The 27,637-nt window shown below is 43.1% G+C and overlaps 1 protein-coding gene across 1 annotated transcript; it reads right to left on the reverse strand.

Annotated features, from left to right (window-relative positions):
• Positions 1-1,454: 1,454 nt before the first annotated feature.
• On the reverse strand, positions 1,455-24,453 carry LOC115311696 (SCO-spondin). The gene is made up of 12 exons (XM_042287089.1): positions 24,386-24,453; positions 20,649-20,770; positions 19,122-19,217; positions 17,265-17,453; positions 14,608-14,801; positions 13,064-13,079; positions 8,695-9,053; positions 6,789-6,945; positions 5,006-5,133; positions 2,559-2,718; positions 1,697-1,928; positions 1,455-1,572 (listed from the first exon to the last, which is right to left on the reverse strand). Coding segments are annotated over exons 1-12 (1,773 nt in total). The 5' UTR covers positions 24,388-24,453.
• Positions 24,454-27,637: the final 3,184 nt, after the last annotated feature.

The following is a 27,637-nucleotide window of genomic DNA, read 5'->3' on the forward strand; positions in this document are numbered from 1 at the left end:
GGCACGTGCTTCTTTAATAAGACAACACAACCATTTTTATGCATATATGAGCCAGCATAATTAGATGGAGGGTTCTAGACAATTAAAGTTTTCATTTTTGGTTTCATAAATAATGAAATAAATATTAATTTTCTACTTTTTTATGTTCAGATATGATATTCTTCGAGCATGCTTTGAACTTGGGAGGTCGCCAACTATAAGTTCGATGTTGTCAAATAACGGCCTGAAGCTGGGTTAGTTCTGAGAATCGAAGAGTACGTACCCCCATTCAAAGTACAAGCCATTCATAAGAAGAAGAAAAAAACGTGTTTTCATGCTCTTTGGAAATAATCTATGCAACGCAGAAAACTCATACTCCGTTAGAATGTGGCTCTAGTGGTAGGCATAGAATGCGATCGTTTGAGAACATGACGTTACCTGGATCAAAAGATAAGGGAGAAAGACGAAATTTTTTTGGCAGCTGATATCCTACTAAGCCTATTATCGACAAATCAAGAAATGACATTTTGGGTGCCTGCTGCATCTATTTCAGTAAAAAAAAAAAAAAAGAAAACTTGTTAGCAGGAAAAAAACGACTTTATTCTCTCTCTTGCTGACAACCATTTTTTTTTTTTTTTTTTTTTATAAATCCCACTTGCGTCCACAATGTAAGTTCATGTTTCGGCATTATTAGACTTAGGTGGACGTCGGCTCATTAAAGTGCGTTGTCTTTCTCAATTGTCTTTCAATCCAGGTAACGTCAGAGTTTAAGCTTCCTGCGATGCATGCTTTATTTACGCGGGATAAAAAAAATCCGGTTTTTTTAGTCCCTAAAACGCGTAGTACTTTTACAAGTGCGCACGTGTGTTCATCGAGCAAGTTGGATATATATAAAACCCAAAGCCGCTTTGCGATATTTGATATGCCACTTATTATGTTACTGATGGTCGAAAGCTTTTGTTAATGTCGCTAGTAACTTTCCTACACGAACAAATCTGATTCCCAATCTTTGTGTGGGCGAAACACATTCTCATTGTACTTTAAAGGTGCACGCATCATACGTCCTTTTCTTTTGTGTATATACTTCGTTTCTCTACGTATACAAAAGTTTTGTAGAAATTCATTTCAGGGCAATCAAATTTGCATAGCGTTGTTGCTGTTGTTGTTGTTGTTTTGTTGTTTGTATCCCAAACCTCTTTCTGGGACGCCGTAGCAGAAAGAGTCAACGCCATTTTTAATATGATACTTTCTAACTATGCAAAATATGCTCCCTTAATTATCAGAGCTGTGTCCATGAGCTCATTTTTATGTTCCTTTGTCCCGTGGTATTTTTAGATCACCAGATTGCTGCCATTAAGGTGTCAGATCCCTTCTGTACCCAGAACATATTAGCATCTCGATCATCACCTAATATGCACCCCGAGCAATATTAAACTTCAACTGCGAATAAATGTATTCCGGCAGTGCAGTACCAGTTATTTATAAACGCCACTCAATCCAGTGACCAGTAAAACGATTATCTCCATGTAGAGTTCCAACAGCGATACCTCTTGACTTTCTTTTTGTTCTCCCGAAAGCTGGCAATCCTTTCTCCTGAAAGCTATCAATTTCTTCGAGGGCGTCCATTCTTTGTGACCGAGCCAAGAACTGCCGAGTCGAGCTTCGGTGCCCAGACACGCTCTAATTCCTCGTCCGGCGGTGTTGAACCATTACTCACCAAGTGTTGCAGTCCTCGTCCACCCTGTCGCCTGATTTGTAGTCCCGTCCGCGGTACGAGCAGCCACACTCGCTCGGGACTACGCAGCGGTCGCCCTGCCACAGCGTTCCCTCGGGACAGTGACAGCCGCACACGCACTGGTTCACCGAGCAGGCCGGCTCGGGGTCCGAACACGTGGCCCGACACGCTGGGCCGCACTCCCGCCACTCTGTGCCGTTCGTGCAGGTCGCCTCTGCGGTTGTCCCGGAGGAAATCCAAGAAACGGGTCGTCAGCCTGATCGTCTCCGAACCCCGTGAAGCGGCTCCTTTTCTCGGAAAAACGGGAGACACGCATGGACGGCGTAAAGAAATCTCTACTCCTAAAAGCGGATGCTGATGAATCAGCGAAATATATCCTCTCAAACTTCTTCACCGTATTTTCCAAGTGGGTCGGTTGGATACAAGCTGCACTCTATTCTGGAAAACGTGGTTATCGACTGAAAGAGACGTGATTACACAGCGAGACCTCGAGAACCATGGATGAGTCGGGTGGTTTATTATACTGAGGGAAAGTTCAACTACGGTGTAGTCTACAGGACTGTTCAAAGCAGCGTTTCGCCAAATACCAGACGCAAGGGCATGAGTCCCACTTCCTATTAATTTCTAACAGCACTGTATTCAAAGCATGCAGCTTCCACCGCAGTCTCTACTTAGGGGTGAACGGAGTATTTATGAATATGGCAAGAAAACAAAACCGCGGCTCATACTACAAGAAAAACAAAAATGAGGGTTGTGCCATTGAGCGTCGCGTATGTTTTGTGCTCGTTCCTTTCGGTGTTCAAAACTTTCCGCCGATTTTGGTATCTCGCATTGTGCTACTCACGGCAGACGGTGTTTTCTCTCCAGGAAGACTTTACGTGGACACCGAGTCTCTGGCATTCCCGGAAGTATTCCTCGAGCGTGGCACACTCGCAGCCGGAAGGAGATTTCTTGTCGCAGCAGTCCTGCTTGCAAGCCTCGAAGAAAGGATGGGGCTTCAGGACCTGGTTGCGAAAAAAGAAAGGAATTAAATTGTTACCTGTCTCGTCACTTCCAGTTTCGAATATACCCTTTTCAAAGATCACTGCCATCTGGTGACTCAGAAAGCAGTTGCACTTTGGACAAATTAATGGCGGTCATGGAACTGTATTTCATCAGGTGCCGACACTTTCGCATGTTGATACAGATTAGAATTTTTTGTTTGTTTTTTTGTCTTTATTACCTCATTGTTCTTTTAAAGTGTTCACTCCCTTGTATAATGCCCTTTGGGCCTTCAAGGAATAATAAATGATGATGATGATGATGATAGTTCTTTCTAGATTTGTTTCAGTTTCGATGGTGTGTACATAAGGAGTGACCACTCCAAAGCGACGAAAATTGATGGCGCAAATTATTTGAATTTCTGCCATCAATAGGCTTCAGGGCCAAACTTGTGCCAGGAGATTGATCGGACCACACTCAGAAAGAAACGCTTAAGGCCCTTTCACACACTTGCGACATCTTAGAACCGGATGCCTTGGAACCTCTTAATATCTCTTACAACGAGAAAGCACTCTGGCGCCATCTAATGGGTAGCAGTGTAAACTTGGCGGTCCGGCAGATTTACTATTTCTCTCGCGCATTATCCTTTCTTTCTTGGCTCGAAAAACTTTTGTCCACGTCATTAACGAGCCTTTTTTATAGGTATTACGCACATTTGACCTAGGAAATCCCGCAAAACCTTCGCTCACGTGAAATGGAGTTCCAGGGTATAGATGGCGGAAGAGTGCCAGTGTGTTCCCTCGTCCTAAGAAATTTTAAGAGGTTTCAACAGGTCTCGTCTCTATCGGTCGTACTCGGTTGTAAGAGTGTGAATGGGCCATTACGCAGCCGTTGTACTTAACTTGTGAGTTCTGTTGTACTGACGTGCCGAACGTAATCTTCAACATCTTCCTTCATCAGCCACAGAAACGTCTCCATTACTTTGGCACAGATGTCATGCACTGAGGTGATGATGATGATAGCTATCAATGTTGCGAAACTGAATTTCGAAAAGCTTGTGTCATATCAAACCTCTCTTATTTCCACAAAACATTGCACGGTGTACGTGTAATTATACATAAAATGGTCACGAGGTGTTTGGCACCAACCTATAATTGGTCATATTTTGCGTTCTAAATATAAAAAAAGCCTTTCTTGCGTTCGCGCCACGCGTGTTGCACAGTGTTCTCAAAAAATTTGCACATGTGTCAATGTATGTCTTATTCTATTGCTTACTTTATTCTTTTCTTTACCCGCGCATTGCAGTGGCATCACTTCTAAGCTTTCTATTTTAGGACATTTTAATTTTTCAGTTTTTCAAATAATATCAGATGACATCATGCGACATACTATCAAATGACCGATAATTTTATTTTCTTGGGGAGAAGATAAATAAGCAAATGCTCTGTGGAATAATAAGAATTTGAAGGCCGTGAGTGAATAGTAAAATCTGAAAGATTGTCACTCGAAGTAAAGTAAGCCGCCTGATGTAATAAATCATTTTTTCTAAAGTTCTTGAGATCCAGCTGCACTCCCCAATGTCCAGTCATGAGGTCCGAGGTCGATAAATAACTTAAAATAACCTTCATAATAGTTTGTATAAACTTGAACCATGTAGGCGATCGAGAGAAAAATATCGAGCCGTACCAGCAGCTACCTCGTGAAGGTAGTTAGTTTGTTATAGTACAAGACAGCCTTGCGCAGCCTCTCTGTTTCAGCCTCAAAGACTTGTAACAATCAGATGCAAGCGGAAAAGTTGCCGATGTTGTCGATGTTTTGCTGAACAAATGCGTTCAAATTGTTTTGGCGCGGCATTCTAAATTTTTTTTAATTGCTTTTTGGGTCAGTTTAGCTTATTCAGGCGCCAAGCTTGCATATAAATCTGCACAATAAAATTAAGATAATAAAAAATCACGGAGAAAATTTTTGCTTGACTTCAAACAAACAAAGTCATATACAGATGTAAATAAGACAGCGCATATGGTGGGTATTCAAATCACTTTCTTCATCGTTGCAGAGTCAATTCAAAACAGAAATTTTTTGAAACAAGAAAAAGAAGGGCTATAAGACTGTTCACAACAATAAAAATTGTACAACTCTCAAGAATGTGCAAGCATAGTCAAGTGAGAGAAAGCCACTCTCAAATGTTTGTTCGGTTTTCAATCAGCCATTTTAAAGTTAATTTTAAAAAGAATAAGTAAATTTTGTTTCCGACATATCTGATGAAAATAGATGTAAATTACAGTTAAAATTAGGCGAAACAAGACTCGCCTGGTGGCAGTCCTTGTAGATGTCGTTGAAGACCATCGAACAGCTGTCGAACGCCTTTTGGAACACATCTCTGTCTTCGCTCGACTGAATGGCGCACGCATCTCGTTCGTGTCCGCCGTGGAAGCAGTCTGAAACCAAAAAAAAAAACACACAGCCACCTGAATTTTTATAATTGTCCACGAATTTCCGGCTACGCTTTGATCGACATGGCCACAAAAACCACAGGTCTCTAGGATCGGTAATCTTGACGTGCTTCGTGTGATATTATTTTATACTTATATAACTGCGTTCCTGCAGCATCATCTTGAAGTCCATTACTACAGTAAGAAGAAAGCCTGGTTGTGGGTGCTTACGACCGTGTGCCTTAAACCCTCTTTAAATATCTTCCAACGAGAGAACACACGCTGGCCCCATCTATCGGCTAGTTGTCCACACTTTCCCTTGATCCTTCCGTTATAACATGGATTGAAAATTTCCACTCCTATCGAACCCAGCATGTGCACGTCAGCAACTGCCGTTCTCTAAGCGCTCCTGTAACCTCTGGCATACCGCAAGGTTCTATTCTTTGACCCTTGCTTATTCTTGTGTACATGAATTATCTCCTCCTTTCACTATCCTCTACGGTCCATCTGTTTGCCGATGACTGCATGATCTGCAGACTCATACCTAACACAAATGACTCACTTAATCTACAGACTGATCTTGACAGAATTAACGCATGGTGTTCAAGTGGCAAATGATTTTAAATGTTTCCAAATCTAAATCCCTTTTTTTTTTTTTGAACTCGCCAGCATCTTTACGTTTCCTGCTATATTGGTAACTCCAACTTAGATTCCGTCTCAACTTACAAATATCTTGGCGTTCACTGTACTCACGACCTTTCCTGAAAAACTCATATTGACATTGTCATTCCCGATGCAAACCGCACTCTGTTTTCTACGCTGTAATCTTCGTCTCGCGTCCTCATCTGTCAAACGCCTCGCATACGTCATGTTAGTACGCCCAGAATTAGAATAAGCATCATCTTTCTCGGAGGCTCATCTTAAATACTTTGCATCTGACATAAAATCACTTCAGAGCCGGGCAGCTTGCTTTATAACATCTCAGTCGACTCCAGGTTTGCTTCCGTCACTGAACTTGAACAAAATTTATATTTGACTCATTTATGTGCACGTGTGCATATTACTAAACAGTGCCATTTTCGCAGGTTTTATTACGACGATCACCTAGATATCTCATTCATATTGACACCTCCTCTCATATCAGCTCATGTTGACCAAAAGTTGGTCTTCTTTTTAGTCGAAATACGTCACTATTTAAACCATTTTTCCCGGCGGCATTTGCGGACTGGGGCGGCCTGCTTGAATTCATTGTCTCCACTCAAAACGTTGACTCGTTCCGCGAATTTTTATTATCGCACTTTCTTTAAACCTACTCCCCTGTTTAATACCCTGACTGCAAGGTTCCTAAGGTATTAAAATAGAAGAAATAGAAGTACGTCAATCGGCATACAACGATATTCGATTTGAACTACTATTCGCCCACCTTTATTTATAATTAAAATTTTAATCGTGTTTAACATTCAGTTGATGGATACGAGCATACAATAATCCTTCCTGTCACATCAATCATATGATAACGTTGATAATAACATCCTTCACAAATACGTTGTAATATTTTCCGTCCATCGTCTTATTGGTGTGTTCATTTACTTGTACATCTGTATTTATTTGGAGGCACTAAACCTGGCATTGATTGTCAGTGCAGTGTCCCGCTCGCTCACCTCTTTCGAGCGACCAGGAGATCGCGAAATCTCTGGCACTGAGAGCCCCGCTGCCGTCCATGGGAACCAAGTCATTGGAAGGTTCTCCGTCGTAGTGGCCGCACAGACCGCATGCAGAGGCCCGCAGCGCTGGTGTTACTCGCAGCTGCACAGATTCCTGAAACAGTAGGTCAAATTTTGTGAACATCTTGTTTCAGAATCCCAGTCGGTTTGTGTCAAAGAACCCGCGTCTGCCACAAACCAGTTCCTATTAGCACAATACGAAATGAAGCTTTTTTTTTGTTTTGTTTTTTCTTACGAGAATACGATAAAGCGCTTCAGAGGAGTACGTGTTTCCTATTTTCTTACGCAAATTTAATAAGGCTCTCCTCCCACAAGAAGAACGTACAACAAGTTTCACAGCCATGTGAATATCTTCTTGTTAGCAACATTTCTTTAGTGCTGAGCTGCGCCAACTGGACATCAAAGATGTCTGTGAACCAGTGGCACGTTAGAGAATAGCTTGGTTCGACAAAAAACAATGTTTCCGGTGTTTTACGCGGTAGTGCGACTAGACTATAAGTTTCATGTTAAAGATGCGACTTTCCAAACATAGACGGTTTCCCGGTACTTTTTTTGTTATCGCTCATTTACCGCCTAGTCTCACGAGGCAGAGATACACGCAACACGGCTCCCCAACATAAAAAAACGAGTTATGTCCAAGCCAATTATATTTTGTTCGCCAACACGTTATTTTAAACGAAACGCGAAGGAAGTCTAAGTTGGTAGAAGGAACTCGAAAAATGCTCCTCGAAAAATGAGCTTAAGCTAGTAGCTAGTAAAATATAACTTCAAACAAGTCCCTTTGAAATCTCCGACGAGTTTCCAGAATGCTTCTTTAAGATCTCTTATTTCCTGCTTCTATGCATTCGTGTCTCGTCTAGACATCCAATCATGAACTCTTAGAAAGTCTTCTTCCCTTGCTTTCAAACTTCATGTCTGCTCCCTTTCAAAATATTACATGACCTGTTGACGATTGTAAACCGCACAAAACGGCTGCTGACAAAGTGCTAGCAACCCCGCCCCTGCCTGCTTTGATCTGGATGAGCATCGTACCGCCGTGCGCTACTGTATTACTACTCCATGATGCACATTAAAAGCCTCAAGCCAGCGGTGGTACTGAATTGGCTAAATTGCTCATCCACAAGAGAACGATTAGATGAACCTTGGGGCAGACTAGCTTCAGTCTGTCTAAACTTTCATACAACAAATTATTCTCCACGTGTGGTCTTTCGTTCTCCTTCGTCTGGTGGATCGATGTATATACAATTCGATTGTACTTTGAACAGAAGAAGGGTTTAATTTGCACATTTGGAGAGCTTCTCATACCGGTCACATATAAACGTTGCAGATAGTGTTATTTTTCAACAAATCAATTAGTTTTTCCAAGATAATTCGTGTCAGTGTGTTTCTGTTATCAGTGAAAAAGGTAAAAAAACTGATATGCGTTTACTACAGTAATGAAATCTATACTTTTTATGGCTGCAGTGCAATTAACTGTTTAAGAATGTTAGTTAGACCACATTTGTCGATGTTTCTATTCATTGAGCTTTATTACACAAACGTGACTTCGCATTTTTATAATGAACCAAAAGGAACGATGATTCTGTGCTAATTCCTTGTTGTCCACACAATGTCATGTTTGTGACACCTGGTCTTGAGCAAAAGCAGGCGTGGCTGGTTAGCCGTTTGCGTCTTAAGCGTATGTAAAAAGCTTGGCTATCTTAAACTAAACAAGATATTGGCAGGTCGAATGTCAGGAATGCAGACCGTCAGGTGGTGAAGACAAACAAAGTATGCCACCCGCAGTTCTGATTGAGATACATACGTTGCACTTGAAAGCTTCGAATGCAAGTCACCACCATACCTCGTCCAACCACAGGGTGAATCCATGCGGGCTTTGCAGCACGAGGTAAGTTCCGGCCTCCTGAGCGATCAGAGATGGCATGTGGCTGACCAGAGTGGACAGGTCGCGAACAGCCCCCTTGGTCAACGGTATCGAGACTCGCTCTATTCCAGAGACAATGTGCAGGGTCCTGGTGCAATCGGGCGACTCTGGGCAGCCCTGGGAGTGCTCCAGGTTGATCGAGAAGGCCTCGTCGTGCTGGCAGTCCTTGAGCAACACGTAACTGCAGGCACCGGCGAAGCGGTACAGGGTGCCATCGAAGCTCTTGAACTGGAACTGGCCCCAGGTGGTGCAAACGCCGCTCGATTTCACGGCTGGTTCTGCGCGAACCGACATCCGTGAATATACACTTTTCGAAAATTCAGCGTCGCCTGGTGGTTCAAATAGAAGTTTAATTTTTGTTGTACAACGATTTCCCAAAAAAGTATACGATGTATTTTCACCGCAAAAAAAAAAAAAAATCTATTTTTCGCAGAACGTTTATTCTATGCATAAATGTGGCGCTAGCTGTCCGACCCAAATGCCAAAGTTTCTAACTTAACCATTTTCTTATTCAAAAGTTATAAGAGAGGGTTGTTAGCGCTACATTTGGGCGGAGAATAAGCGTTCTGCGATCCATAATCTTTTTTTTTTTTCTGGTGAAAAAAGACTAAATGGTTTGGGTGGACACCTTGTACTGAAGGCCGTCATGAAAATGTAAATCATCTTGCACGACGACTCTCACGCGCCAACGTCAGGTGAGAATTAGTTCTTTACCACATATAAAGAAAGCTCTTTCACGATTTGTGTCGGTTTCGGAGGTTGCACGAAAGAAGCAGTCAGTACTGAGTGTTGACTCATAAATAACCTTGATCAAACTCCAGTCATCGAGGTAACTTTAGAGCCAACTTTAATGCGTAGACATAGATTGCGCGCGAATCCAAAATGGGCGCTGACACAGTGCTTGTATCTAATTTGTGCATCGCGTCCTGTTAACGTCTTACATGTTCAGGTCTCGCATCCTTCGCTTGAGAGCATTTTAAAGTTACTCATTCATCAGCCTCAAAAGGCCGCCCTTAGTGCGGCACAGATGCCATACACTAAAGGCCCGTTCACACTCTTGCAACCGAGTGCGACCGAGAGAGACCAAACCGGTTTTTAAGCCTCTTGCGATCTCTTAGGACCAGCTCCGCTCAGTGCATCCGGTCCCTAGAAGTCTTTCTCGGTCGTACTCGGTTGCAAGAGTGTGAACGCGCCTTTAGGTGATGATAGTGATCAGAGTGGCCAGACTGATTATCGGGAAAGGTCATTCTTGAGCATGTATTCGCTTTGTCTTAGCTTTCTCACGTCCTTTCACGGTGAACAGTAGAGCAAATAATACGGGACGAGTAAACTACAGCTAAATATTCCTTCGTGAAATAATCCTGGGAAAAATCTGAGTAGTTCGTTCGTTCTCTCGCACTGCATGTCGGTACAGACAAAATTTCCTCCTTTTTTTTTAGTACTCCGTGTCACTAGTTGGGTGCAGTGTAGGCGAAGGCAACGCCAGGCGAAGGTAGAAAGGGCGACCACTAGGAAAGCGGGACGGGAGAAGCGAGGGGCGAAAAGCGAGGGGAGAAAGGGAGAGCACTAGGAACGTTAGAGAGGAGAGGAGGTTTCTCGCCCCCTTTCCAGTCTTCCTAGTGCTTGCCCTTTCTCCCCTCGCCTGGCGTTGCCTTCGCCTGTACTGCACGCAACTAGTCACAAGGAGTATGAATGGGAATTTTTTATGCAGTTTTTCTTCTATGTTTCGTAAAATATTCCGAGTAATTCCTAGGTCTATTCTCATCTTCGTTCCATTCCATTTTCGTCTAAGGACCAGAAAAAAATTTACTATAATTTTGCCACAAGAGGCGTGACAAGAGTCTCACCTCTTGAACTTGCAGTTTTATAAAACTGAAGTTTTAGAAAGGGGACGTACAAATATAGGCTTAAAAATCATTATAATCTCATCTTGTCAACGGGGCCCAAGAGAACCAGCTCGATGAAATTGGAATCCCCTACGTACTTTTAAGGATAGACGCATTTCTTCTTACTGCAACCGAGAAAAATTCGATTTTTTTTTCTTTTAGAAAACGTGCGGCGTCTAGATCTTCCTCTTCAACGCGGAAGGCGACGCGAATTATGAGTTCTAAGAAACGTTTTAATCTAGAAATTCGATTTGTGCTGGGACGCTAAGCGTAACGCGTCAAACGCTTAACTCTAATCGGGTTTCAAGAATATTCCTGTGTTTTTTTTTTTATTTATTTTTTGTCCACGAGTGCACCTCTTTTTTTTTTCTTCTTTTTTTTTTCACTATTCATGTTTCCCAGTAATGCTTTCATGTTGTCATGTATTTCTATTGCGTAAAACTTAAGGTCAGACGATTGCACCCTAGCGTTCTTAAAACCTGACGCGTTTCGCGTTGCATTTTTTTTGGGAGGGGGGCTTCGATTTTATTTTTGTATTTTGTTGCTTCAATTCCGAGAAAGCCTACAATATGTGACTCGTGTGAGACCAGATTCAAAAGCCAGTGGTTCCCAGGCAGACGTGCACGCGTTACTAAAGTAGAGTACCCAAATCCCGTTCCTCGCTACTCACTAAAAAAAAAAAAAAGAAGTTGCTAAGTGCCTCACTCGTTACTGCGATGTAACTGGAGCGCGTTACCTCAGCTTGCAAGTAACGCGTTATTTTCCCAGTTCCTCTAGGCGCGTCGCTTTTATGAAGCAATAGCCGCCTGCAATATCTGCCGTCGTTGATAACCCCTCGCTTTCTAACGGGTTTTCAGATATAACTGTGGCTATACCGATATACCTTGCGCACATCTCCTTATGCTCCATGTAGCGATTTCTCATCGTACAAACTACAGACGCGCGCTGGGAACGAGAATTATGTAGCGTACTCGTGTCGTACACGTTCCCCCCCCCCCCCCCCCCCCCCCCCCCCCCCCCCCCCCCGGGAAGAGACTACATACCATTTCTCGTTATTTCATCAAAAATTAACGAAAATGCGTTACTCGTTCTTAAAGGGGACTGTATAGTCTAAAAAAAGGGCGTCACCTTACACCCTTATGCCCCATATAATGCACCCCAAAACCTTAGTGCGACTTACAGCACACTATACTCGAACAGCCGGCTCCAAATTTTACGAGGGGCTTGACAACGGCTAAAGTACGTATCAAAGTACGTACTACAGCTAAAGTACGTATCAAAGACCACAGAAAGAAAACACTGATGTTTTTCAGAAGAACCAAGAAAACCCCGATTTCTTTTTTTTAAAATCAGTTTCACGTACATTATCTATTTTAATAAGTTGTACCACACGGCTATCAAGACTCCCGTGAAAGTTAGTACCGCCAGACCGACTATGGTGCGCTGTACGTCGAACTGAAGTTTTGGGGTGTAATATACGGAACAAAGGGTGTACGGATACACCCTTTTTTTAGAGTGTACTTTGTTTCACCATAAGTCCAGACGTAGCAGACGCTACGAGTTGATGGGACCGATCAGACAGCGCCAAAAGCGCACCATCGTGGTGATGTACGCCATGTTTCTGCACGTGCTCTACCATCTCTGAACCAATCATGAACAAAAAAGACCCGGTGACTTGACCTTTTATCACTGCTTGATTGGTCCCATGAACCTGTAGAGTCGGCTGCGTCACGACTTAAGCTGAAACCAAGTACAGGTCCAACTGCAGGCTGAAACGTTGTGTAGGATGCGAAACCGGGGAGGATTTTTTATCATCCTTTCCAGATGCTTCCAAACTTCCTGAAATTGACTCACTTAGGAATTTTTGATGACGCTCCGCATGTTTCTAATTGGAACCATGTGTTTATTTTCACTGATTAAAAAGGTGATTAGGAGGTTTTAGGTTGTTGTTTTGCTAATTAATGTTGTCTGTTTTTGTTAATTTTGTTTTAGTGTTTGTTTGTTTGTATGTTTGTCTTTTGCATTTTTTGACATTTCCCGCGGCTGGCAGTTTTGTTCCCGAAAATATGTTTGAGAAAATCGGAGACGGCGGACGAAAAAGGGGTCAAACAGAAAACGTGTCAATATGTAAGTAGCGTAGTCGTACGTTCAAACAACGTGCACTAAAAGACGCGGTTGGCCCGATTCACGTAATATGAACGCAGGCATTAATAGTTTTTCTCCTGTAGTTAAGGAATGAACAGCAGAGTTCATACCCTGAGGCCTAAGTCTTGCTGTCGTACTTCCGCGTAATCTACTATAATCAGAGTTGTAATAACAGTCTTTCAATCAGAACTCGGACCTTGGCTAGAACATCAAATCGCCTGCATGAATTGCTAGAAAAAAAAAAAGTTAATTCTTACCTTTCACTGGCGGAATCTGAAAAAAAAAGAAAAAAAAACAGTGTCACTAACCGCATTTTTAAAAAGATCTTAAAAAAAATGAAAGCCGCTTACAACTCGCTGTAACTCCGAATTAGAGCGCAGCTCTGGAGGAGGAGGAGGGAAGGGTACCGAGGGGAAGGTAAATCCAGAGCTGGCAGTAATGTAATTACTGTAATGAAATTACAGTAATTTAATTACTTGTTCCAGTAATTAGTAATGTAATTCATTACTTTTTGTAGCAGGTAATTTAGTAATGTAATGAATTACTCCAGCGACGGTAATTGTAATTAAATTACCTAATTACTTTTTCGCACCAGGCATATTTTTGTGTCCACAATACACAAGAGCGCTTTTCTTTTTATTTTACTTTTTCTATTTCCTCTACACCTTTCCGAAAAACGCTCTTCGGCCGCCGCTACGTTGCTGATGCTCATGCGGCTGGTGCGACTCTCGCGCCCGCCTCCAGCTAGACATTTTCTGCCACTCACTTGAACTGTGAAAACCCGCTCAGCGCGATTCTCTACCTATATTTTGCGGTTTTGCATTCGACGTTTTCTGGCCCCTCTTGAAAGTTTCCGCTTACTTTTTCTGATGCATGCTGCGTACCCTCTCTGTGTTATCTTCCACTGTGAGAAATAGGGCTGGTAAGTGCCTGCCATTCGAGCTTTTCTGCTTGACATTCTCGGGAAACGAAGGAGGGGAAGTAGGTCGAACTTAGGCCCCTGGTGGAACGGCCTCGACGCGATTTTGCGAACAATGACAATTGTTCTCCCCCACCCAGAGATAATCCGCGTAGGGTCCTCAATCATCTCCAAAAATAGTTGTCCGGGTTTGGGTGGGAAACGGATCAGTCGCGTGCGTTCCTCTGTCCATCGGTAAACATGCAACAGAGAGTTCTAGCTGTGTGCCATGAACTGTGTAAATAATGTAAATAAAGTTATCTGTAAAAGGAAGTTATCAATAGCTCCTTTATATTTAAAAGTGTACAAAAGTAATGCGAAAGTAATGTCATTACTTTTAAAAGTAATTTGTAATGGTAATTATTTACTTTCTGGCTGTGGTAATTTGTAATGTAATTTAATTACATTTCAGCAATTTTCAGCAAAGGAATTAGTAATGTAATTTAATTACAAAGTATGAGTAATTTGGCCAGCTCTGGGTATATCCTTCCTCCCTCCTCCTCACCCTGTCTGCTACTCCTCCCTCCGAGCGGCGTCGCCGTCGCCTCACGAGAGTCACGTGACCTAACGGGGTCATTTGACTCACCGGGGTCACGTGACTCACGGAGGTCACGTGACCCCTGTGAGGTCACGTGACGATGACGGCATCACAATGACGTCATCGTCATCGTCGACGTGATGATGTCATCAGTGAAGTCACTATGGAGGCGATATAGCTATGAAATAACCATAATCTAAAACCTTCAGATACGAAAAAGAGTTGTGTTGTATTGACCGCTATTTTGTTTCTCCGGGTCTCAAGGTGGTAGATTACCATGTCGTTCTTTCAGCACTGCAACTTACCCCTTCGGCAGGAACGTCCGGTCCTCCTTTGGTCTCATCTGTTTCCTTGTGGGGTTCGATGACCTCCTGTTCAATCTGGTTGTCGGACGGCGGTCTAGGCCTAGGTCCGGTTGTCTCCCCTTCCACGTCGATATGTGTCTGCTCGAAGTGACCGCTCGGAGGCAACTCGTTTCCTGGCAGAAATGACCCACCACCTGCGATGATCCCCGGGTTTTCAAAATGAGCAACAAGTTCAGGATTTGATTCGCTAGAAAAATTAAAAGACATGCCCACGCCAGAGGTCCTACAGGTGGAACCGTGCCTTAGGGGCCTTAACCGTTCGAGTTAACGCAAGCTAAAACAGGGGTCTCAAACGCGCGGGCCGCATGCAGCCCGCAACCCTCTGCGACGCGGCCCGCAAGCATCCTTGTTTCTCGAGCACTAAATGTGCCGTAAATTATAGTTTCATATCATCGATTCCCTTCCGATCGAAAAAAGCTCTGCACTTACAGTGTAACTTGTTTAAGCTCACTATTTTATTTTAAATTGGATTGAATATTGCTCCGTCTAAATATTTGCTTCTTAATCAACCAGAACGACAATACCACTACCAGGCTACAAGCGCGAGCTTTTTGCTAAAGGAAGCACCTCGGCTGCACGAACTCTCGCTCACGTGGGAAAGATGTAGTTGTGTTGTCCCTGTTTTAATTGTTTATTCTTTCTTCATCCATGAGAACAAAAACCACTGCCGTGAAAAAAAAATGTTATGAGTTAGGTCTTTTAGCCGTCAGAAAATACCTTTAAAATATGAATATTTTCTTATAGTGCTACTGTAAAAATTGTCAGAAAAGCAAACACCGTAGTATGAAGAGATTTCTTTTTGATACCTATTGAACCATGGCAATAGTGCGATAGGGCAACGACAATGCTGTTGCTCTCGTTCTATTCAAAAATGTCGGCACGCAGGCGTTTTAAATATTGCCACATCGGGTGTGCACCGAAAATAGTTGTATAAGCAAATGAAACCTATAACGATGTCACTGGCACAACGGTGGGTCTAGAGAAAGCAGAAAGCATGAGGTCCCTTCTCTAGAAAATATCTGGGGTGTCGCTGGGATGGGAGAGTCGGCCGCTTCTGCAAGGTGAAACAAAATTGCTGTTGTTATCGTGTTTTGTTTGTTTGTTGTTTTTTTTTTTTTTTTTTTTTAATACCAAAATATTGTTGCACCCCCTTTCCCTCTCGTCGGCCTTCGGACTTTTGTGGGTGGGCTACGTGGCCCCCGGACTTGAACGAGTTTGAAACCCCTGTCCTGGAATAATCGAAACCTGTTCACTACAATCGCGACGTCATCGCCGTAAAATCGTTCGCAGATGCAATAAAGTATTTTTAAAAATCTGGCTTAGTAGTTCAGTTAGCAGCGCACTCGGCTTCCACGCCGGTGGACGGGGTTCAATCTCTAGCACCGTTGCCGTTTTGTTTTTCTTTTAAGATCATTAAGCGGTTACCGACTGACCACACCTCCATGTTTCGTGCTTAGGCGGCGGCTTCTGAGGTTGGTAGAGCCCTACAAAGCTGGCCGTTTTCAAAAAATTATCCAACGCCGGCGCTTGCCCTCGTCCGCTCCTTCGTGTCTGTCCTTTCTGTTTGAGCCCCATACGAGTCCACTCAGTAAAAATGCCCGGGGTGATAAAGCTTCGGTAGTAAATCATTCACCTTTTTTTTTGTTTTGCAACTATAAAGTTTGTTTCGGTAGCCTCATTTTTGCTGGCGGAAGCCATTCATTGGCTACAAAGTTTCGCTTAGCGTGGGAAAAAAAAATTTTTTTTTTTTTTTTGAGTGGGTATTATATGTTATTTTTGTTTGTGTACGAGTGTATACTTTTTCTTGGGGGGGGGGGGGGGGGGGGGGGGCGGTATATTTGCATTGTTTCTTGTCTTTGAGCAAATATGTATGAAATTTATTTTTTTTATATTTTTGTCGAAAACGTGTACTCCCCCTTATACAATGCCCGAAGGGGCGCTTTGAGGTATATTAAATAAATAAATAAGTAAATAAATAAACAAATCTTGAAAGCAACATCCCAGTGGCGGATGTGACGTACGTGCTTATCTGCAAGCGTGGCAAAACTGCTGGATAGCCAGAACTTGGTGGCATTCACGTCGTTGAACAAAGAACCATATTAAAACCGACGTATTCCTACTTTCAAGTTGTCCTGCCTCGTAATGAAATGAAATGTAAGCTTTTAAAAGTCTAACACTGGTGCAGTTTAGTCCAGCCACACCCATGACTCTTTGAAACTTCGAGCGATCTTTGAAGACTGTCTGGGCAACTAATAAAGTTTCGATCAACGAAATCACGTCAGGGTGTAACCAACCTTTTTCATCTTTGATCACTGAATCTCTCGAAATATTGCAGCTTTAGCTTTAAGAACAATATAGAACCAACTGTAGTACAAAATACTTATTCACAATCAACGAGTCTCCATAACGTATTCCGTGTTTATTTATTTTTAAAAACATTCGAAGAAAATAGCGCTCCATTGTTGTCCTCTATATACATAAACACGTAAGTGCTACTGTCGTTGATATATGGAGCGCCATATTACTCATTGAGTGTAACGACGCTTGGAGAGTTGTTGAGCCCGGATAATGTATCCTGACGAAGTATGTGAACTTACTGGGGATGCATCCGGCCACAACGGGAGGATTCCAGATTCCCTCGATGCTGCAGCGGTACCTCATGGGGTTCGGGTGCGGATACACGAATCCTGGCGGGCAGGTGACTTCGCACAGCGTCTCCTGTTGCGTGTGGTTGCAGTGCCAGGAGCCGCCGTAGTTCAGTATGTGCCCGTCGCACAGGTCAATCGCTGCCATAGAGAAGCAAGAAGCAGGGAGGGGGGAAAAGGGGGGGGGGGGGGTAATTATAGCGACGTTAACGTTAAAAAATTCAAAACAAGCAAAAAAAATGAGACATGAAGGAAATCATGAAGTTGATAATTAGTTTATTTTCTACTATAGTTTCATGACAGCAATCAAGTAAAAAGTTGGCGCGTCCTTTACCGCCTATAAGGTATAGGTTAAAATTTAAAAAACGAACCCTGGAGAGCGTCAATAAAAAGAATTATACCCGTTTCCACCTCAAGAACCGCAGTGAAAAAAATTCCGGCTCCTCGAGGAGCATTACTAACTTTCTCTTTTATGTTGACAATTAATATATGTGTAGGTTATTTTAAAATAGATATGTGTTATCTAATCAAGACGTAAACGTTTCAAACGCCAAAAGTATCACTTCTTCCTTCCTCCGACAACCAAATCTTGTAAGAACTACTTCGCCCGGCGTATGGACAATGCGCAAAACTTCCTTTTGTCTTGAGTTGAAACCGAGTATAGAGATGTAACTTTTCCGAAAACTTTTAAAAGCTTTAAAAAAAACTTCTTTTTTTTTTCAGAAAAAGTTTACATTTTTAAAAATTAGATAGTTGCACAAGTGAACAAATAATTACCTTTTCAAAGTGTATTATATCTGCAAAATAGCGCAAATTTTTTATGGTTATTTTAATTGAATAAATAGTTGGAACCTTCTGCGTAATATTGTATGTTAATTGAATTGGCCAGTGTAAAAAGTCAGTATCCGCAAGTTTAATTGCACAAAGACTTATTTGTGTACGCTCGGTGATCAGCCTGTTCAGTAGCGACGTGCGCATGCGCAAATGTTTAGACTCCGGCCGTTTGTGTGTATGTATGTGCATGCAACGAAAGATTATGTGCGTGAGAGCATGCCATTCTGAACTGCCTTTTCGGATTGGATATGTCACAGCAAACTTCTTACGCTCAGCGAAAGCTTGCGTTGTTCTACTTTTAAAACAAAAACAGGTCACTATAAGGGTTTGATAAATTTTACTGATCAGTCCACGCCACCAAAAATCACTAGATACCACCATTCAAACGTGGGAAGCACCACAACTACAAAGTAAAGTTGAAACATTGATAAGGGACGCGGCGACTCACGTCTTTATTAGCACAGGAAGTGCGTTGGAAACTCCCACAGACACCAAATCTTTTAAACTCTTTGTGAGCTATTTTTTACATGCTCTCATATTTCTGTAGTCAACGCAGGAAAAGTCTTTAGTGAATATATTTTGACAGCATTAAAATAAAGGCGGGTCCTGGATTTATTTTCTATCCAGTTCTTGGTTCGTGAAAACCACCGAAAACCGCCGATCTTTTTCCCAATTTTTAGAGTATTATTGTGTACATCTCAACTCCAAGCGCAAAAGCGGCTCTGATAGAATTTCGCGACACATGCACAATTCGTTGATTATGTATGTATAGATGTATACTCTGTATACATGAATACATTAATTCTGTTTCGACACGACATGTCTCAACGTTCGTGTCGAAAGATACGAACTGTTTGTTTTTAAGGAGTTCTTCAAAACAAATAGGCCTGTTTCTCTCGCATTGGTAGTTCAATGAAAATACGGCAATTTTAAAAAAGCTTAATAAAAAAATTCATTATATTCATCTATACTCACGGTACTGGCAATGGTCTCCTCGAAACCGCTTGGAGCAAACACAATGGTTGTTGCCATAACAGCGACCTCCATTGAGACAGGGCGGAAAACACAGACCTGCGATATGCAAAACAGCGAACACGTCAATGAGCATTCGACGCGAGAGTGGCACTTTTTATACTTCTTACAAAAACCTGGCTGCCGGTCAACATCCAACCGTGTTAATCGTGTTACTACTACGCAGCGTGAAATGCACAGCTGCGCTCGAGTACACAAACAGATATAGGACTTGCGCTATTCTATGTCAGCTTTCGTTTGTTCCTGTCTTGGTGGTGATTTTCAGTTTTGTTTGCTAAATAGTGAACTAACTTGAAGAAACCATTTCTTTTTAATTAAGCGATCACACTATTTTTGAGCTAGTGACCGATGTCAGAAAATAAAGGGGAAAATAAAAGACTCGCGCCTCGCGTTCGCCGGACTTCATCAAAAAATAAATTTCGGCTAATTAGCTTCTGGGTTAACTATGTTATCACGTGCATCGTCTAATCTTAAAAAAAAAAAAAAAAAAGTTAAACTAATTCTCGAGTTGTTTTTACATGAGTTTACGTGAAAGCTTCTCCCATTCGTGTGACCACGGTATGGAGCACAACTTAGCTCAGCTTTGAACTATCTTTGAACATGGTGAAGACAACGGACGCGAGCTTTCAGCATTTAATAGCAGCCGTAATGCTTGCACGCGTGCGGTGGAGGCCGCTTGAAATTTGAAAGTTGACAGTCCGATAGCCTTTTTTCTGTTTTATAATAGTAAAACGTGTGTCCCGTCTTCATACTCTTTACGAACACGTCAGAGCCGCTAGATTAGCAATATCTTATTCGATTTCATGAAAAAATATGCGAGTAATATTGATTCCGATCTAGAATTGCTAATGAGTATCGAGTGCCACGATCAAGCGTTTGTGAAATTACTTCGTTTGTTGGGCGTATTAAAGGACAGTAAAACAGACAAAAAACACTTTTTTTTTTTCCTTACAAAGCAAGGACATTTTAGGAAATTGCAAGGCTGCTCTGAAGCAAAGGCAAGCAAATGAGCGCCTGAGTACGTAACTTTGGACCGCAATTTTCGCCGTGCAAGCCATTGTTTTTTTTTTTTGTTTTTAGATCCTTCCTTAAGTTCTGAACTCGCGCTCGTAAAGCCTTAGCGATCTACCTGTGATCAAGATCAAATGCCGATGTTCAAATATCGCATTGGTTTTCCTACCATCTTTACATGGCACACGAAAGTGTCCCTTCAACGCTCAGCTTTCACTCTTATCGCGCTAGTTGGTAGATCAAAGGATGCCACCTTCTTGAAACTGAAATCTACTATAAAAATGACTCGCATTGAGGAACCCTGTTGTTTACTGACGATTTGAGATTGGATACGTGTTCTCTGAAACTTCCCACGCTTTTACGAAAGGATTTTTTGCATGCTAAAGCATTTGGATGTAATATTGCAAAGTCACTGTAAGCAACGAGGACGGGCAGTGCGCCGAGGTTCAGGATGCGTACCTTCGCAGTTAGGGAACTGCTGGAGCGGTTGCCACAGGCCAGTCTCTCGATCGCACTGAAGCGTCATCTCGTGACGGCCGTCGGGAAAACGGAAGCCCGTCATACAGGTGGCAGTGCAGCTCCTGGCATAAGAAACAACGTTGTTGCATTTCGAAATGTTGCCTTTTTTTTTTTTTTTTCTTAGGTAACGTCTTAATCTGTGTTAACTGGAACACCAAAGAGCGTGTCATTGAGTACTATCGGAGTGTTCTAACGAACCGGCGTGTAACGACGCTTCCGCATCGCTGCAGTTGCAGCTGCGCATCGCGCCGTTAGAGTGCTCCAATTGTACCCGATACAACGCCCACCCGTGTTCCCGCTAAATGGGATTAAAATAGCGCAGCACACTCGACAAAATTGGCATTTTTCTTTCGCGGATCTGTATAAAAATGTCCGAGATTTTCTAATTCGCAGCTAGCAACGCGGTCCAACGTGGAAAGTCTCGCCTGCGTCACGAGAGATACACTCAAGCAGGTTTCTTATAAACAGATCGGTGCCGCTCGTAGGGAAAACAAAAAGAGTTAGTCCCACGAATCATTGTTTATTTCCTACATTCTGAAATAGTGGTGCATCTACTTTCCCGCAGATCTTGCGGAGGACAGACACTGCAACCTACGAGGGTCACTGGCCAACAGCCAGAACTGAAAAACAAAACAAAAACATATCCACCTGAAACTAGAAGTGTTGAGCGTCCTGACCCATTTTCTTCGCTCATACTATGCCCGGTTTCAGATTGCGAACATTATCTTGGTCGATACGTTTATGACTGCACCTAAAGGCACGTTCACACTCTTGCGACTGCTTGCGACCTCTTTAACCTGGGTTCCTTAAAACTTCTTAAACCAGAGAACACACTGGCGGCATCTATTGGGAAGCAGTGTAAACTCAACGGTCCGGCATATATTTTTTAAATTTTCGCGCAAAATATCCTTTCTTTTTTGGCTCGAAAAACTTTTGTCAATGTTATAAACGAGCCTTTCTATGGGTATTACGCACATTTGACCTCGGAAATCCCGCAAAACCTTCGCTTTTGTGAAATGCAGTTCTAGGGTCACCGCATAGATGGCGCCACAATGTCAGTGTGTTCCCTCATTCTAGAAACATTTAAGAAGTTGTAAGAGATCTCGTCTCTCTCAGTCGTACTCGGTCGCAAGAGTGTGAACGGGCCTTAACCATTTCCGTCGTCCAAACAGGGACGGAAGTCGATAAGCCGACTGTCAGCAGAATGCCGACGTAGTGCTCGTCTTCTCGGTGATTGGACACCGGTGCCAGCCGAACGACTTGTTCGTTTGCATCCGCGTTACTCCCGGCATAGGGAAGACATCACGTGTTCAGATATACAACGTCGTTCTGCTCCGTGAAACGAGCGCGCTTCGGGTTTCCACAGAGAAAGAGCGCCAGAGAAAGTCACGGAAAAGCAGGGGGAGAAAACGCAGACCTGTTAAACGTGCTCAATATGTTAATGCAATTAATGCAAAGGTTCGAGCGAGCTGAATGGTACACACAATAATATTCCTTGGAAAAGTGATTACTGCACTTTAACGTTAATAGCATTAACATCATAACCTTCAAATGCAGGCCGTTCACCTTTGTTGGTGTGGTACTGGTGGCAGCTGATAAAACCCGTTCGCTCTACCGGCGTCTAACTCGTGGTTTGCTCAGTTGGTAGAGCGCACCGCTAAAAATGGAGAGGCTCCTGGTTCGAAACTAGGAACAAGTTGACCTTTTTTCAGCGCGCACCAGTCATATATAGCTGTTGAAGGTTTGTGTTTGCTCTTTGTCCCACCTGTTCCCCTCCTCTAGGGGTTATTATCGTTTAGACGTGCTCACTTTTCTGCAATGGTAGTAACCGGTTAAGATATGTTTCAGTGTTTGCTTTTCTTTTGCCGCGAGCTGGCACCAGAGCGCTGCTCAGCGCTGCCGCGTTTTACTGGTTCCGTTTTCCGCGCATTCCGTCTACATTGTCTCACACTCCAAATGACTCTAAGAAAGTGGCATTCACATTGCCACCACAGAAGACAACACCCAGCTAACATTCGCGCCTTCCAGTCTCGACGTATGTACGCAATTTCTCCACACTATAACAAAACATGTAATGTGCTACAACTTCCTGAAGCGCGTATGGCGAAGTGGTGACTTTCTTCTTATTTCCTAAAAATGCCAACGTCTTTACTTCTCTGAGTGGTCTGCGCGAGAAGTGGTGGCGTTGGCACTTTTTAGTGATACCTGGAAAGAACCCGGCCACCGCTCGCCATAAGATCTTTCCCAAAAGCACTTACGCTTGCACTCTTTTGTTTTCTTATTTCTAATAAGAGTTATAATTGACATCTTTGCGAGGGATAGAAAATATGCATAAAGCTCGGCAGCTCAGATATAGTATTAGGAGTAAAAGTAAAATGCCTTAACGCACAAGCGAAATTTCAGGTGACAAGTGATTAATTTTCCTTATTAAAAAGAAAAAAGAAAAAAAAACCTCGAGACTCGAAGCAAAAAAACACGGGACAAGACAGCACCTGTCAAGATTTGTTCCTATTTTTGTCCCTAGTCTCAAGGTCTTTCTTTTTCTTTTTCTTTTTCTTTTTCTTTTTCTTTTTCTTTTTCTTTTTCTCACTATGATCGTTTACCGGCTCGCCTGCTCAGTTTCATATTCGCTACTGTTTATTTGAGATGGCTTTTCTGGATACACTTTACCTGTTTGAGCTATTAAGAATATGTAAGCATTTGTACATCACTATAATAAGAAATAAAAAGGTCAGGCTTCCAATACAAGTCGTCCTTTTTATGCAGCGGCCCCATATGGAGGCTAAAAGCAACGAATTTCTTCCTTTGACGACCAAATTGTGTAAGAACTACTTCACGCAACGCATGAATAATGCGCAAAGCTTCATTTTTGCTTTATCTGGCAACCAATATGGGGCTTCACTTTCAGCCAGTGAAAGCATTTTTTCGGCGCCGACTACTGTCGCGGTATATGTGTATGAGAAGACATAGTGGAGCTGCAATAAAATGGAACTTGGCGACCAGTTGCGTGCTCTCTGACGCCATCATGTCGGTCGTCCCAATTTCTACACAATGTTTATGCGCAAGTGTTAAAGCATCAAACCCCCCACCCCCTCAATTCTAAAACATTTTGTCCGTTCGTACGTCCGTGCAATTCCCGCTAAATTTAGCCGGGGAATTCACGTCACGTGACCAAAACACGAATCTAGTTTCCTCGCTAAATTCAGCGGGGAAATTTATGTTACATCAGCTAACGGCACGAGTCTTACGAGCCAATACAATTTCCTCCAGTAAATGTAGAGGGGAAATTGCCCTCATGTTTCCTATACGTGAATTCAGTTTCTCCGCTAAATTTGGCCAGAAAATTGATGTCACCGTCGTCACGCGACCTCACGTCACAAGAAGTACACCTGTTCAGTCTCTCCGATAGATTTAGTGGGAAAATCGTTGCCACGTTATCTCACTTGGCGTGATCTCCATACCAAATTAACTTCCCGTTAAATTTAGCGGGAAAATTGACGTAGCGTGTAATTTGTTTTAAATCAGTGTCCCTGCTAAATTTAGCGGGAAAATGAATAAAAACATCGGTTTTTCTTACTCCCCAGGCGACCGTTTTAATGCCTTCTACACAAATTGAAATGACCATTCCTTAAATATTGACAATATTTTAATGGTGCTTAATGGAGCTCAATACTCACATGTGTCCCCCTCTCTTTAGACATGACGTAGATGCAGCGTCGGGGCTTGGTGGAACCTCACACCACTTCTCCGCTGCAACCAAATGATGATGTTCTTGTCTTAATTAGATTAATTGCGGCAAAATGAACCAGTTTACTGGCATCCAGTGTGAGCTTGTGCGTTTTAATTGTATTAATAAGTGCGACAACAATACTAACTGGAGTGCCACCCAGTTTATGTTATCATGTCATTGCGTTCATGGCCACAAAGCAAGACAATTATAAATCAAGAGCTAACACTTTTTTGTGAACATGTTTCTACAGTTCTTTTGTTTAAGAATCGACGTGATTACAGTTCTTTTATACGTTTAAGGCATGCTTTTCTGCATAAACTGATCTTCAAGTTTTTTGTGTTATAGAACTTTTCCATAAAGAAAGCTTGAAAATCGGTTTGATAAAGCGTGGTTTCGTCACAGTATACTTTTCCACCAAAAATCTTAAATAATTATTCATATTGAAACCAGCAAACTTACGATAAAACTGCAGCTTACAAATTTAAGTGATCTATGCCTGATTCTTCCTTATTCAAGTCAAGACCAACGTGTTGGTAATACCGATTACACATTGGGGAATGTAATATATCAGGGCGAGGAGACACAAACTTCCATCAGTTTCTGCTTGTCCGTCCTTATCTGTTGCATTCTTCAATGAGTGGTTGTACAACCGTTTCCTGGCATGCTAATCATAACCCTGTTATTGACACATCGTGGCGATGTGCATGATCCGCTCACCGTCCTTCCACCATGCTCCTTTGCCTCCTGGAGAACCGCCTTTAACACCCTTGGCGCCGCCTTTAACCCCCGGGCTGAAAGAAACAAAACAACAAACACGTTATGAACAAGGCCGTGAGCAGAGTGGAGTGCGAAACAAGCTTTAATGTCTACTTTCTCTCATGAAAGTGCTCGGAACCTGGGACAGCCCTCAGAATGCAGCGAGGGCCACAAAAGCTTTTCTGCGTTTCCTAATGAAACGCGGCTGAGCTTCTGCCTCTAAAGGACTCACGTACTTTATTTGTAATGTGATCTATAGTTCGTGCTCTCGTGTCACTATTCCTTTTTTTTTTTTTTGACATGTTTATTGTTCTATGTTTTCCTATCCTTTCCTTCCTCTTTTAACTCCCCACTACCCCCTCCCTAAAACAGAGTAGCCAACCAGGACTCCAACCTAGGTTAACCTCTCTGTTCTTCTTTTTCCGACTCTCTCTCTCTCTCTCTCTCTCTCTTCGAACCTTTTTATCACCTACACTGGAGTCGTGTTTCTGGAGAAGCAAAATTATCCGCACCTTTAGGCCCGAGTCCCACTAGAGCAACAAACAGAAACCACCGACGCTGACAAGCCTCAAAGACGTGGATCTTGCACGTAAAGGCATCTTTGGCGAGTTTGCAATTGCTCGTTCTGCACGTGTCTGCGACTTGTCGGCGTCGCTTGTTTCTGTTTGTCGCTTTGATGAGACTCGGGCATGCGGAGACCCCAGACGACATTGTAACGCAGCCTAACTACCCTCTGCCTAAAGCTCGGTGCTTTATAAAACAGCGTTTCAAGGAATGACGTTTCTAGAACGCGTTTCTTTCAGGAGGAAGCGAGGAATGCCACCGTTCCATCTTGCAATGGTGAAAATAGAACGGGAGTTGTTACGTTTTCGAGGAAAAAGGCAAAAAGGAACGTTGTTCTTCTTTGCAATTTTTCCCAAGTTTAGTAGGCGTTTCAATTTCTTATTGGCTACTATTTCAGCGTCCGACTTCAAGGGATGGGGGAGTGTCCAAGAGATAGTCTTAGACAAAGAACTGGAACGAATGTGATTGTGGTGACTCGACAGGTAATTTGATATGGATGTTCTTACTTGCTTGCTCTTTGTTTTATCTACAGATTATCCAGCACAATATTTTATTGGAACACGGATATGTAACGTTAAGGTAACGACCCGTTCCAATCTAAGAGATCTAACGGGAACCCGTTCCTTCTGAACCACAGAAACTTGTAAAGGAAACTCGTTTCAAGATTAAGAAGGAACGAGAAACGATCTTTTATTCCCGTTCTGAAGGAACGTGCACAACACTGCTGGAGATCTAGACACCATATGTGAATATGCTCTACACATCCTAGATGGGAAAGCTGCGGTGTTGGGTTCTCTATACGTATCTACCGGAGACAAGTGCGGGGCACATTTGGACAAGACTCCTACGTCCTCGCACGGCCTCGTCCACTTACTGAATAAAAGAAGACGTGGTTGACGGCATCTATGACGGCACCCATAAGCTGAAACAACAGCTAAAGCTACAAGCGCGAACTAACCCGCGTTCCCGGCTTTGAGTCCTGCATTTCTAGCACGAGCGCTTGATCTGTGGAAGAACGCTTCGAAGCAGAGACTTCGAGCTCTTGTAGTTATGCCATCAGCTGCAGTCTCAGCTTAAAGATTAAGGAGTAGTGACCTTACCAAAACAAGTTGGGGGACGCTTAAGTTTCACGTTTAAGAGTGGAATCCAATGGACCTGAAGCTGTCAAGTTCCGAGCAGCGCCCCTGGCGAGCAAAATCGAATAATTTTAGGTCACGTTTCCGTTGTCTGTTGCGTTGCGTTCTTTCAAACGCTCCGATGGTGACCGTGGGCAGACGCTGAGGCGCGCTGCGAGACGCTAGTTTACGCCTGTGGATCGTGCATGATGGGATGCTAGGACGCTGCTTCAAGTCAGCATTAAACGGTCGCGTCTCACGGACGCTAGCAGAGGCACCTGTCTTGTGGTCGCGTCATGTGTAGAGGGGCTTCTGTCATGTGGACGCTACAGCGCCCCCTGGACGAGATACAGGCCCATAGCGTGATCGGGCCTCGTTCGGAAAGCCCTTTCATATAAACCCGCGCTCGTTTCCAAGGCGTGCAAGCGTGGGTGCGTAGTCCATACTCCGTTCACCCTTAAGATGAGACTAGAAGCTCCACTTTATGCGCGAGCGTTCTGCCCGTGCTAACACAAGTGTGAACGCGTAGGCACGCGCAACCAAAGCAATGGGGCAGCCAGCGAGCTCGCGCTCAAGGCGGAGCTTCTAGTCTTAGCTTAAAGGCCGGTCCTCACATGAACCGAAGCGCTGATGTAGCGCTGCTCACGTGGCGTCAGCTAATTATCGTCTGCCATGGTCAACAGTTTCGACGGTGCGATACAAATCTGGGGAACGCTCCCGTCAGCACACGCTTAGCGCGAGGTAAGCGCTCTGCTTGTAGCGCT

Source organism: Ixodes scapularis, unplaced genomic scaffold (genome assembly GCF_016920785.2).
Source record: "Ixodes scapularis isolate PalLabHiFi unplaced genomic scaffold, ASM1692078v2 PGA_scaffold8__174_contigs__length_109621045, whole genome shotgun sequence".
Classification (NCBI taxonomy): Eukaryota; Metazoa; Arthropoda; class Arachnida; order Ixodida; family Ixodidae; genus Ixodes; species Ixodes scapularis.

Excerpts from the sequence above, each read along its gene's own strand:
- LOC115311696 (XM_042287089.1), bottom strand. Across the intron at positions 6,946-8,694 it reads TCACCCTGTGGTTGGACGAG|GAATCTGTGCAGCTGCGAGT; the intron begins GTATGGTGGTGA and ends CTACTGTTTCAG. Across the intron at positions 5,134-6,788 it reads CTCCTGGTCGCTCGAAAGAG|ACTGCTTCCACGGCGGACAC; the intron begins GTGAGCGAGCGG and ends TTTTGGTTTCAG.